The sequence below is a fragment of the Lynx rufus genome, unplaced genomic scaffold (assembly GCF_022079265.1).
Source record: "Lynx rufus isolate CCGP_SWC_20201006 ecotype Redwood Valley unplaced genomic scaffold, mLynRuf1.p SCAF_6, whole genome shotgun sequence".
NCBI lineage: Eukaryota > Metazoa > Chordata > Mammalia > Carnivora > Felidae > Lynx > Lynx rufus.
The window spans coordinates 80,091,934-80,104,416 of NW_025814878.1; the positions used below are offsets into that span (position 1 = coordinate 80,091,934).

At 38.7% G+C, this 12,483-nt stretch overlaps 1 protein-coding gene across 1 annotated transcript in view; it reads right to left on the reverse strand.

Annotated features, from left to right (window-relative positions):
* KCNQ5 (potassium voltage-gated channel subfamily Q member 5) overlaps positions 1 to 12,483 on the reverse strand; it is a 516,838-nt gene that overhangs the window by 167,319 nt on the left and 337,036 nt on the right. Inside the window, exon 2 of the mRNA XM_047102198.1 lies at positions 9,212 to 9,302. Coding sequence (XP_046958154.1) covers positions 9,212 to 9,302 — 91 coding nt within the window. The remainder of the gene's footprint in view (positions 1 to 9,211; positions 9,303 to 12,483) is intronic.

Here is a 12,483-nt window from a genome sequence, read left to right on the forward strand (position 1 = left end):
TCACGTTCTCCACTCCTGACCTCGCCCAAAGGTGGTCTGGGTCTGGGGTTTGCATTTCTTTGTGAAGGTTATTCTTCTATGTTCTTTCGGGAGGACGGCTTTCCAGGTTTTCCCATGGTGCTGCGATCTTGCAGCACTGAATCTCCCTCAATTAGTCTGCGGGCAAGCCAAGGCTGGAGGGCTTGTCACCCTCGTAGTCTCTTTCCTGTTCTCCATTTTCCAGTAATGTTCTGTGGATTCATTGTGATTTATAGCCCCAGAGGAAGCCAGGTCTGCAGCATTTTCATTGAATCCAGCCTGTAATGGTGTTTGTCAAGCTGCCATTTACAGCTTGGAAAATTTTTCTCTAATCTACTTTGCAGAAGTGTGATGTGTCTTCTCACCTTAACTGTGACCCCTGATGTTTGCCTGTGTGGGAAAGGGGACCCACCCCATTGCTTCCAGCTTTTGGTTTTGTACGGCACTAACCCAATATTCAATACAGGAGTACGATTCGTAGTAATCTATATTGAAAATAGTTTTTGATAATCTTATTTGTGACTTTTATGAGAAACAGATGAGAAAGGTATATTCTCTCATGTGCTTATGTCTCAAAGTGGGAATTAAAAAAATGACAAATTAACCCATTTTTATTTCATCTCCTAATTTTGCCATTTATTCTTTGCAAACCCATGATTTCCAGGCTTTTAATTTGCTCTAGACTCAGTCAGAGGTTGTAGATGAGAATATACTTTATGATATCTTTCCAGGGCGGGATAATGTCTTATTCGTATTTGAGACTCCAGTCCCTGGCACAGACTGGAGTATAGGAAACTTTTAATATACATTTGAGTTAAAACTGCAGTGAATTAATTAGTCAGGATCCAGGGAAATATCTGGAAATCTACAGAGAGAAGATAGCATCTGAAATGAGGCAGGAAACAAACAATTTGGAGCTATGTAGTATGCGAGGGGCAGAATATCTCACTTCTGAGAAGAGCCCTCCCCAGACTCTCTGTGAGGCACCGACCAATGATTCGGAATTTACAGTTTTGATTTAACCTCTAAACCATCTATATGGCTCTAGTTCATCTCCTCTCCTCAGTTCACAGTGCCTCTGTTTTGTTGAGGGCTCCATCATACTTCGTATGAATGACTTCAATTGCTTCCTAAATGGCTTCAATCCTACTCCCGTGCTTTCTAAGGTCAGGTATTGCATCTTGTTTTAATTTTGGTGCTATATCTACGATACTGTGAAACTTCAATATTGATGTTGTGCAATTAAACAACTGGCCCTCTTCTTTCATAGAATATTTATTGATAATTTGTACCAGGTACCACCATATTAAGGGCTGTTGCTGAATTGGCTTTGGAACCTCTTTTCAGGAAATTTATAGTCCAACCGGTGCCTCATTTTTCCCCACTCACCCCCAGCTTAGTCTCCTTCAGCTGTTGTTGGGCTTCTTGCCCTTCCTTGGCTCAGTAGGTATGCTCCTGCCCAAGGCTCTTATCCTTGAAGTTCCATCTGCCTGGAATGTTCTTTCCTCTAATCTCTGCATGGCTTTTTGCTTCACCTTCATTTAAGTCTCTGCTATAATGCAACCCTTTCCAGTGGACTTCTCTAAATATACTATCCATTCCTCTTTCTTGCTTTCCTTTTATTTATAACACTTAATATATCAATTTGACAATTTGTTTACTGTAGATCTTCCCCATAAAAATGTGCATTCCATGAGGACAGAGATTTTGCCTATTTTATTCATTGCCATGTCCTTAGCACCCAACAGAATGCCTTGCTTGTATGGATGCTGCATAATTATTGTTAAATAAATGAATAAGGGAGGAGATACAATGTCAAGTAACCCATGCCAAAAGGGAAATCAGAAGGAAGACACAGTTTATTCCAGGAAGAGCAAGTAACTAAATTTGACTCAGGTTTCAAATGGTGGACATTACTTAAGCCTGGAAGGGTAGTAAGGGAAGAGTGTTCTTCCTTCCATTGCCAACCATCTTGGACTCTGTTATTTTCTAGGAGCCCTCTGGTGTTCATCATATCACCTTGCTTCTCTCTTTCTCAGCTGAATACACTTTTGTGGAGCTCAGGACATCAGCATTGGCATGAACCTAATGGAGTGTGGTTCATTCACAGTCCTAAGGATGTCTGCTGCGTTGCTCCTCAAGTCTGGAAACAGAGTTTCTCAGGGTGGCTCTGTGATAGATTGGCCACTTGGTCAGGCACTGATACTCACATCAGAAATATGTAAAGTTCTTGCTTTCCTGACTACAGATGGGGACGTGGTCTTTTTCAGGCACAATTTCATTATCTTTAACTCGAACAAGCCTTTTCTCTGGTATCTGAAATACTTTTCACAGGATAACTTACTATATTATTATCCCTCAGTTAAGATTCAGCGTAGGTGTTAAACTACTCCTGCTCTTTCTTTTCAGTCATCAGCAGATTGATGAGGATTGTTAGTCTCCATGAATCATTTGAAAGTTTATTTGCATTTTTCTTGATGAAAGACAAGCAAAGGAAAATAATTGCAGTTTTCAATGTTCATTGGGGTATTCTGAGAGCTTTCTGCAGTAAATTACAGAGATGTGATAAACATAAAGAAGGATCACTCATTCCTCATATCTGACTGCTTAATATCTCATACTCTGTCACTTCCATTACAAACATACGATTTAATATCCTCAAATGGATTCTTATCCTTATCCTTTGTTATCTTCTCTTATAATGTTTAATGCCAGAACTTTAAATGTAGAGACTTAATGTAATCTTCTACATCAAACCCATATAATTTTATGCACAAACGTTTCTACTTTGCAAGGACTAGTACATGTGTTTGTGGCTGATGTTCCACGCTCCTAATACTGATAGATGGGAAGTGGCCACACCTCTAATTCTTCAATGCCATGTTAGATGATGGATGCTTATATAGCAATTAAAAAAAACCCACATGCACCCATATTAGAAAAAGAAAACAAACATGCAACACAGATTAATTACGTAGTTATTAGCTTTTTAAGGGGACTGTTCACTTTACAAAAGAATTCACTACAGATTTTCTTTAAATAGTAAGCTCCACTAGTGCATTTAGTATATAATTAGATCTGTCGAAATTGGATTCATACACATTCAGGAACTGATTCATTGTGCAAAGAAACAGCAAACCCATGTTTGCTTCACTACATGAAGCAAACCCAGCAAAACTAGCAAATCTGCATATGCTCTGTTTAGAAGGTGCCAAACACCCAGATGTTTGGGAAAACCTGAATATTTGACCATGTGTTTGAGTACTCGACCAGATGCTTTGCACAATCCATTTGTGGTTTGGAGTCTTTCTAATACAGCAGGAGGGTAGAGAAGCAAATATACTAAGACATTCGCTAGCTTCCTTAAAATGATAATGGCATTCTTTTGATTGCTTGTGGTTGGGCAGTTTTAGAAATGACCACCTGCAGAGAAAATTCTACATATAATACACATCACTTTCATTAAGTGGAGAGATCATCTATTTTCAGTGGGTTGAACAACCTGCATTTAAAGCCCTAAAATGACTACTCTAAAACTAATCTGGAAGGCCAGAAGTTATCCAGTGGAGAGGAACTGCACTCTGAACAGCATTGTTCTTAAGAAGGTGGGATACAAAATGCTAAAATATATGACCTCAGGCTAAGGAAATCAAGACACACCAAAACAAAACTTTCCACAATAGTTTAACCTGGAAATAGAAGAGTTTCCTTTAACAGCACCACGATAACCTGAGCAATGTGAGCTGGGACTAGAAAATACAACTTTATACTTGACTACTTACCCCACAGATCAGGCTTTTGCTTGTTTACAAAGCAGTATTTAGAATTCTTGATATACCAGTATATCCAAACTGATATACCCATTTATGATAACTTAGTAAGTACACTTTCTGTGAAAAAAAAAAACTAACTTATTCTAAGTAAAAGGATTGTAGGCATCACTTGACATATATATATAGAGAGAGAGAGCCCAAAAGAAGCCTTACACCTTTGTGATTGCTTCACTGAGCAGCAGCAAATGCACTTTGGTAGTACCTGTCAGTCTTGACTAAGAGGCAGGAGAATATGAGGTTGCTGGCTACTGAGAAGACAGCCCAGGCTTTTCATCAGCCAGGCCTAAGATGGCATCTTGGCTCTGTCTTAGACCCAGTGCATGATCTTGCACAATGTAATTAGCCATTTGGTAAATGAGAGGACTACTACTTAAATTGAACGTTTTTATGGTTTGTTTTTGTTTTAATAAGAAATCAATGAGTCGGATAAATGAAAGGTACTTAAAAAAACGCTAGCTAGCTCCCCTTCAGTTTTGAAGAGTTTTTTACAAGACATAGGAAATTAACACCAGCTTTGAATTGCCTTCGGTATGTGGGTACACAGTTTTGTATTATAGTCTTGAGTTCATACATGTTATCCGCAGAGTGAGGGCAGAGCAAGCCATTCTGGCAGATCTAGTTATCCCTGCCTCACGTTGCACCCAGCAGATGCAGATACTGAGGGAAGAACTTACGAAGCCGTGAGCATTTTCATCAGATGCATTTATCAAAGAACTACAACAATAAAAATCTGTTTCATTAGTCACCAAAAGTAAGTGGTTGTTATGAACACAGGCCTCATGGTGAATGTGTGCCATGGAGTCACTTTTAGTTAGATGAACACATTTGTATAGAAAGCTGTCATAGAAAAAAAGAAAGCTGCCATAATTAGCCGTGTTTGTGGTGAGAAAATTCTAGCAAAGATCTTTGTTTTCTATTAGAAAAGTGTGATATTTTCTCAAATGTAGCAATTTTCAAATATTCCACTGTTCACTGTCCTTATTAGGCTTCACTAATATGGAAGAACCAGTGGTTACAATATTTGCCAACTTTCTCTGTGCTGAGCCCTGTTCTCAGCACTTGAATTTAACTCATCCTCACAACAACTTTATGAAGTAGGCTGTATTATTATCCACTTTTAACAGACGAGCAAACTAAGGCACAGAGAAGTGGTTTCCCAAAGGCACACATATAAAGAGTGGTAGAAGCAGAATTTGAACTCATTGTACCCAGCTCCAGAGTCTACACCACATTGTTAGGGCTGTGTGCCATGTTTCTGTGGAGAGCCATAAGGGAACCTGGTGCATAGTATGAAACCTCAGTCCACACAACTGGGAAGAATAAAAGAGCAAATTCACACAGAATTTGCGTGTATCCATTTGGCTGGTAACCAAGGCCAGTAAGTCACAAGTTTATAAGTAGCATTGGGAGTGCAATTCTAGATGAGAATGATGAGGCCTCTTCCCTTGGGATGGGAGATGGAGAGCCAAAGACTCTGTGAGAGCAAGACCAAGTCCAAAGACTGGTTCCCTCAAACACAGGTGGAAAGCATGAATGTCACAGAGGGGCTTGGCAAGTTTGTCCAGGAGCCAGCTGGCCTGTCATGTGTTCCGTCAGAAGTGTGGGTGCTTGTTACTTGCACAGAAATGGAATTACAGTTAGAATATGGGAACATCTTTTAAAGTGTTAAAAAAAAACCCACATGGACAGAGCTATGAAAAAATATACAACCATGATGCATGATTTATATAGAGTTGTTCTAAACTTATTTCTCTGGTGCTTTATTTGTGGCCAAAAGTATACAAAAGTGACTTTATTATAAATTTTTGCAAACATTTTAAAAGCCATTCATATGACTATTTGGATGGCAATTCTTTAGATATATTTTATCTTGGGAACTAAAAACATTGCTAGTCAGAGTTGTGTTCTATGAATTCTGTTTGATTAGATGTTCAGAGGATAGACAGACTTTCAAATCAGATTAACTGTCTCAAACATACATATTAAAAGGATAAATGAGGGGCGCCTGGGTGGCGCAGTCGGTTAAGCGTCCGACTTCAGCCAGGTCACGATCTCGCGGTCCGTGAGTTCGAGCCCCGCGTCAGGCTCTGGGCTGATGGCTCAGAGCCTGGAGCCTGTTTCCGATTCTGTCTCCCTCTCTCTCTGCCCCTCCCCCGTTCATGCTCTGTCTCTCTCTGTCCCAAAAATAAATAAAAAACGTTGAAAAAAAAAAAAAAAAAAAAAGGATAAATGAGATTCCCTAAACCATTAAGAAGGTATCTCTTGGCTTTTTCCAATATTTTACAACCAACTGAACTTTTATGATATCCTAGATTAACTAATTGTGAAAAAGAATTAAAACATGCATGCTTTTTCATTTTATTAATTACTAAATACAAAAATAAAAACAAAGCTTATACTTGAATTATTTTTTTTCTACATGATGTATGTGTGTGTGTGTGTGTGTGTATGTACTTTAGCATTCACTCAGCTAACTCAGGAGAGCATGAAACCTTTAAATAAAACATATTTTTTGGAGAAATGTTGATGCAGAAGAATAACATCAGGGAAACCTTAGACCTGCAACACAGTCTGCATATTTCTAGGTAGGTTTTAAGAGTGCGCTTTGGTTTAAAACATACACCTTGACCATTTATCCCTATAGTGCAACAATAGGAGAATAAGCAAGCACTCTCCCTAGGGAAGTAGAGCAACCTTTCTGAGAACATGTATCTGCAGCAATTACTGCATTGCTGAAAACAAATGGGACTGGTTTCTGCTTTGCTAAATCCAAAGGCATTCAAGACTGAGGGAGGAAAGAAGACATACAAATGGCCAGCAGGTACTCAATTGAAAAGGTGCTCAATATCAATAATCATCAGTGAAATGCAAATCAAAACCACAGTGAGATACCACCTCACACCTATTAGAATGGCTATTATAAAAAAGACAAGAAAGGATGTGGAGAATAGAGAACTGTTGGTGGGAATGCAATTTGGTGCAGCCACTATGGAAAACCATATGGAGGCTCTTCAAAAAATTAAAAATAGAACTGGCATATGATCCAGCAGTCTCACTTCTGGGTATATATCTGAAGAAAATACACACACACACACACAAACACACACACACACACACTGGAATATTATTCAACCTTGAAAAGAAGGAAATCTCACCATTTGTGACAACATGAATGGACCCTGAGGGCCTTATGCCAAGTGAAATAAGTCAGAGAAATATAAATACTGCATGGTCTCACTTATATGTAGAATCTAAAAAACAAAAAACCCCTGAACTCATAGAAACAGAGAAGACTGGTGGTTGAGGCAGGGAAGGTGAAAGTGGTCCAAGGGCACAGACTTCCAGTTATAAGATAAGTAAGTTTTGAGGATCTAATGCACAGCATGGTGACTATAGTTAACAATAGTGTAGTGTATACTTGAAAACTTCTGAGAGTAGATCTTAGAAGTTTGCATCACAGGCACACACAAAATGGTAACGATGTGAGATTATGCAGTGTTAACTAATTTCATTGTGGCAATCATTTTGCAATATATATGTGTATAAAATCATCAAGTGGCATACCTTAAACTTACACAAGGTTATACGTCAATTATATCTGAATAAAGGTGGCACAAAGAAAACAACTGAGGAATATGTGACAACATCTACATTCTTATCTACTCAAATGCACCCTAGTTACTAAACTCTCATGAATTTGTTCACTGCTCAGAAAGTTTTAAAAATCAAGGTAAAAATCAGCTTTGGGATTTTTAGGAATATGTTTCTTTGGACTATTTAGAAACTCATTAGCAAAGGCTGAATTTATGTTTCGGAGATTTGAATGATGTAAACCTAACATTTTGAATCCTTGACCTGATTGTGAAAAATTCCTTTTTATGGGATTCTTAATGCTTGATTCATTCATTCATAATCATTGGTCATGCAGTAGACCAAGTTTTTCATGTTTCTGAGTCTAAAAATCAGATTTACTTTTTCAATCTAAAATTCCTATTTGTAATTCTGTATATGAACTTAAAGGCCAGCTGTGCCTTAGACCTTGGGCTCAGATCATTTGTTGTTATCAAAGGGGTGCATAAGGCTAAAAGCCCACTTGCTACCCAAATGGAAACCTTATAAGTGAAGCAAATTCCCAGTGTGCTTTTTGGTCTGTTTTCTATGTTTGGTTTTGAAATAGCATCCTCAACATTAACAATATACCGCTGAACACAATTTGTATGGAAACAAATTGGGATAGATTGGTTCCAGGCTCAAAAATGATTTCTCTCTGATGTGGGACGGAGACTTGATGAAGTCTTGGTAACTTTAAGCACAAACTGGCCAACTGAAAGCATAGGTAGCAAGAACAGCTGCCTTCCAGTCAGTTTATATGAGTTGAGATCTTTCAGTCTTCATCTTCAAGGTAAGGATAATTTTCTTATATTAAATGTTTATTGCTGTACATAACCCATATCTGTTTATTCGAGCACATAAAAGGCAGCTTACCCCATACCCTCTTTTTCTTTCCTTCTATGTAGTCCACAAGGTTTTATAGAAGTGAGTTGTACCAACTTATAGTTCATTGAGACAGTTCTGAGACTGTCAAGTCTGATATTTTTTGGACTAAGTGACTGGATCAAAATGGATGTAAATGAACCAAACTTTCAATCAGATGCAATTTGAGTATACAGTGATACAGTTTAGTTGTAATAGAAAGTAAAAGAGCTTAAAAGGCCCAGAATAATTCAGACTAAAATATCTTGGGGTCTTTTTCCATTTTAAAATGAATTGAGCAATTCTGTATAGTTGAGGATTGACAGCATAATGGAAACAGAGCTAACTGCAGAATTTCTTACCAGGTGACTTGTGTTAGCAGCAAAACTCAGAATGTAGTCTGTTGGTCGAAAAGAGCATGAAGGAGCCTTCTGTTTTCTTATGAGGTGCTATATTCTCCTAGTTCTTGGCTAATTACACTTACCTACTGCCACATTGCAGTTACTAGAAAATGCTCTCTACCTTTTAATTTTTAGCAATGTAATGAGAGACCTCATGGATATTTTTATTCTTCTTATAATTTGCTTATTATAATAAATAAACATAAGTAAAACTGCTTCCAAGTCCTGCCTGCTGGTTTTGATGTAACTGCAACATAAGATATTGCTATGTAATAGTAATGCTGAATATCTGTATATATTCCTGAGGACTGGCTAAAAGGTAAAATGGTAGGCCAATATTTCAGTGATCTTTGAAAGTTTTATACTTCACAGTAGCTCTTTTTTTTCTAGATGGAACTTTGTGGTGGGATAAAATGCATAGCATAAATATTATACACAGTTCTTATATAAACTTTATATACATTTTTGCTCATATGTATCACTTACCAGAATCAAGAGGCAACTTGAGGCCAATTTTGTGTGCTCAGGGATGGTGGAAAACACTGACAAAATCAAGCAACCAAAGACAAGGAGAAAACTGTAAAACAACAACAAAAAAAGAGAGAAATCTGATAAGAAACTTGCCTTATCATGACAGACTTCATTTCTTTTCTATAGTTTAAAGCACCAGACCCATTTGAAATGGCACTAATTAAATAATAAAAACCTTGGAAGGGACTAGCCATTTTGAATGTCAAAATATAATATGATGTATGGTGCACATAGAGTTCCTTTACAACTTTGTTGATGAAGAGAACTGTGTGTGTGTGTGTGTGTGTGTGTGTGTGTGTGTGTGTGTGTGTGTTGCATGCTGTATTTAAATGTCTGCAACTAAGAATGTGTGAATTTCCCATAAATCCTTTCCCAAGTGGGGATCCTGAGAAAGGCCCCAGTGTGTTCTTGCCATCCTACCCCAGGAGTACATGCTGCAGCTGATCTCCTTTCAAAGAGGCAGAATCCACCTCACATGTGGCATCGTTGGTGACCCATCAAGTGTTCTAAGCCACTACTAAGCCACTGGCTCATTTTCACAGTCTAATTTTGTTTATGGATATTTGTCATTCCTTTATAATATTCATAAGAACGGTAAGGGAAGGGAATTATTTTTTCTGCTACCCATGTATTTTCCATTTCCTTACAAACTGCTAAAGAAATGACTCCTCAGCTCTGTCCATTCATACGGCAGTCATAGGGTGCAGAAGTGAGAAGCAGCATTTTCTACCAATCAATCTACAGACATTTTCATTCTTAAAATTGTGGTACTCTCAAGATCCAGAGGGGGAGCTGAGTTCCCAAGGAAAATGTCTAATAAAAAGAGAAGGCTCTGTTTTTTTTTTTTTTAAAGTTTATTTATTTATTTTGAGAGAGACAGAGCCCGCATGAGTGGGGGAGGGGCAGAGAGAGAACGGAGACAGAGAATCCCAAGCAGGCTCTGTGCTGGGCTCAAACTCCTGACAAACCATGAGATCATGACCTGAACTGAAACCAAGAGTTAGACGCTTAACCAACTGAGTCACCCAGGCACCCCGGAGAAGCCTCTGTTCTAAAGTTGAAGTTACTTATCCTGAAATGCAAGATTGGAAACAATAACAACAACAAAACACCAATCCCTGAGCTACTTGCTCTAGGACATACTTTTTACTTTTACCTATCTCTGGGAAGCTCATAGAGTAATCTCCCCTAAAATACCAGTTTCCACATTATTTTTTTTAATGTTTATTTATTTTGAGATAGAGACAGAGACAGCATGAGTCCGGGAGAGGCAGAGAGAGAGAGGGAGAGAGAATCCCAAGTAGGCTCCTTCCTCACTGACAGCATGGGGCCCGATATGGGGCTCAATCTCATGAACCATGAGATCATGACCTGAGCTGAAATCAAGAGCTTAACCTCCCAGTCGCCCCAGTTTCCACATTCTTTTGTATGGCAGTGGAGTTCGTCCATGTCTCCTTTCGGCTTGCCCTGACAAGTCGTCCAAGTCTTTCTATAGCATTTGACTGGGAACTCCCAAGGACCTATAGCCAGGGATTGGTAAATTGTGGCCTAGGGAACAAATTTGGCTCTTGAAGTCTGTTTTTTGTAAATAAAGTTTTATTGTCACATAGCTTCATTCATTTGCTTATGTATTGTCTACAGTGGCTTTCACGCTACAGCTACAGAGCTAAGTAGCTGTGGCAGAGACAGTATGGCACACGAGACTAACATATGGACTCTCTGACCCTTTAGAGGAAAAGTTTGTGGACCTTTCACTGATACCATGTATTCTTTATTTCTTTATACCTATCCCAAAACAGAGTCAAGTTGAAGCTCAAAACTGCCTATGTTCTGTATGCTGGTAACAATGACTAACATTCATAGAGGGTTTCCTATATGCTGGATATGGTGCTAAGCCACTTTCACATGTGTTATCCATGTTATCCTCACAAATAGAAATATCACTATTCCTATTTTACAGATATGAAAACTGAGAATTAAGAACATTTTTTAACTCATCCAAGACTGTGTAGCAGAAAGAGGGTTCCAACATTGTTTGTCCTTGAGCTGCCGCAGAGTGTTGCTGAATAAGTGTGGATAGATAAGAATGGCAGTAACATTCTTGGTTCTGCAAGATGTTTGGGGATACCTCTATATCTCTTCAAACTGAGAGGGAAGGAGTTATCATTTCAAATAGATGAGTCTCGAAGGAGGAGTCTACTAGTGAAAAAAACCTAGTATACTTTGTTAATAACAACTCACCATACTTTTCACTCCTGTATCTAACAATTCAGGATACTTTGAATGACACCTTAAATTAGCCTTCATGAAATGGAAATTGTAAGCCAGAAATGAAATTCCAGTGCACCTACAAACCTCTAAGCTACTATTGAGAAAACGAAATTCAGCGATCACTAAGATAGTTGGGAGGATGATACGACATCAAATAAAGACAGTGACAGATGTTTCCCCTCTTGTGACTGGCTGTTATCTAGGCATGCTCTCTGAATCCAGGCTGACCAGAAACCATTAGAAAAAGCAAGCAGGGCATTATTTAATCACTAAGGTATCTTCTTCCTCCAAGAGCATCCCAGTGGTAGCTTCATGATCTCTGCGTTTGTGTTCAAAACAGATCTATACCATGAGTCCTTTGCTAGTTCCTTCTTCGATAATATTTGGGTGCTGTTTAAACTTTTTCCTTCATGCCACTACTTTGCCCCTTTTCTTTCTTGAGCCAATCTTTTTTTTTTTTAAGTTTATTTATTTTGAGAGAGAGAGAGAGGGAGCGAGAGAGAGCGGGGGTAGGTAAAGAGAGAGAGTGAGCATGCAGGGGAGAGGGAGAGAGAGAGAGAGAGAGAGTGGGAGAGAGAAAGAGAGAGAGAGGGAGAGAATCCCAAGTTCTATGCCATTAGTGCAGAGTCCGATGTGGGACTTGAACTCACAAACCATGAGATCATGACCTGTGCCGAAACTAGGAGTCAAAACACCTAACCAACTGAGCCACCCAGGTGCCCCTTTCTTGAGCCAATCTTACACTCCTTTCTAACAAGCATAGTTTCCGAACTAGAATTTCTATAGGAGCCATCTGAAGACAGCAAGCCAAAGACCTTCACTGCTCAGGCTGCCCAAAGGGCTATCGATAGACAAATACATTTATTAATTCATTAATTCCTCCTTCCCTCAACCATTCATCCATTTAGTCAACCAGCAAATATTAAGTATATAATACTAGGCTGAGTCATGGGGAT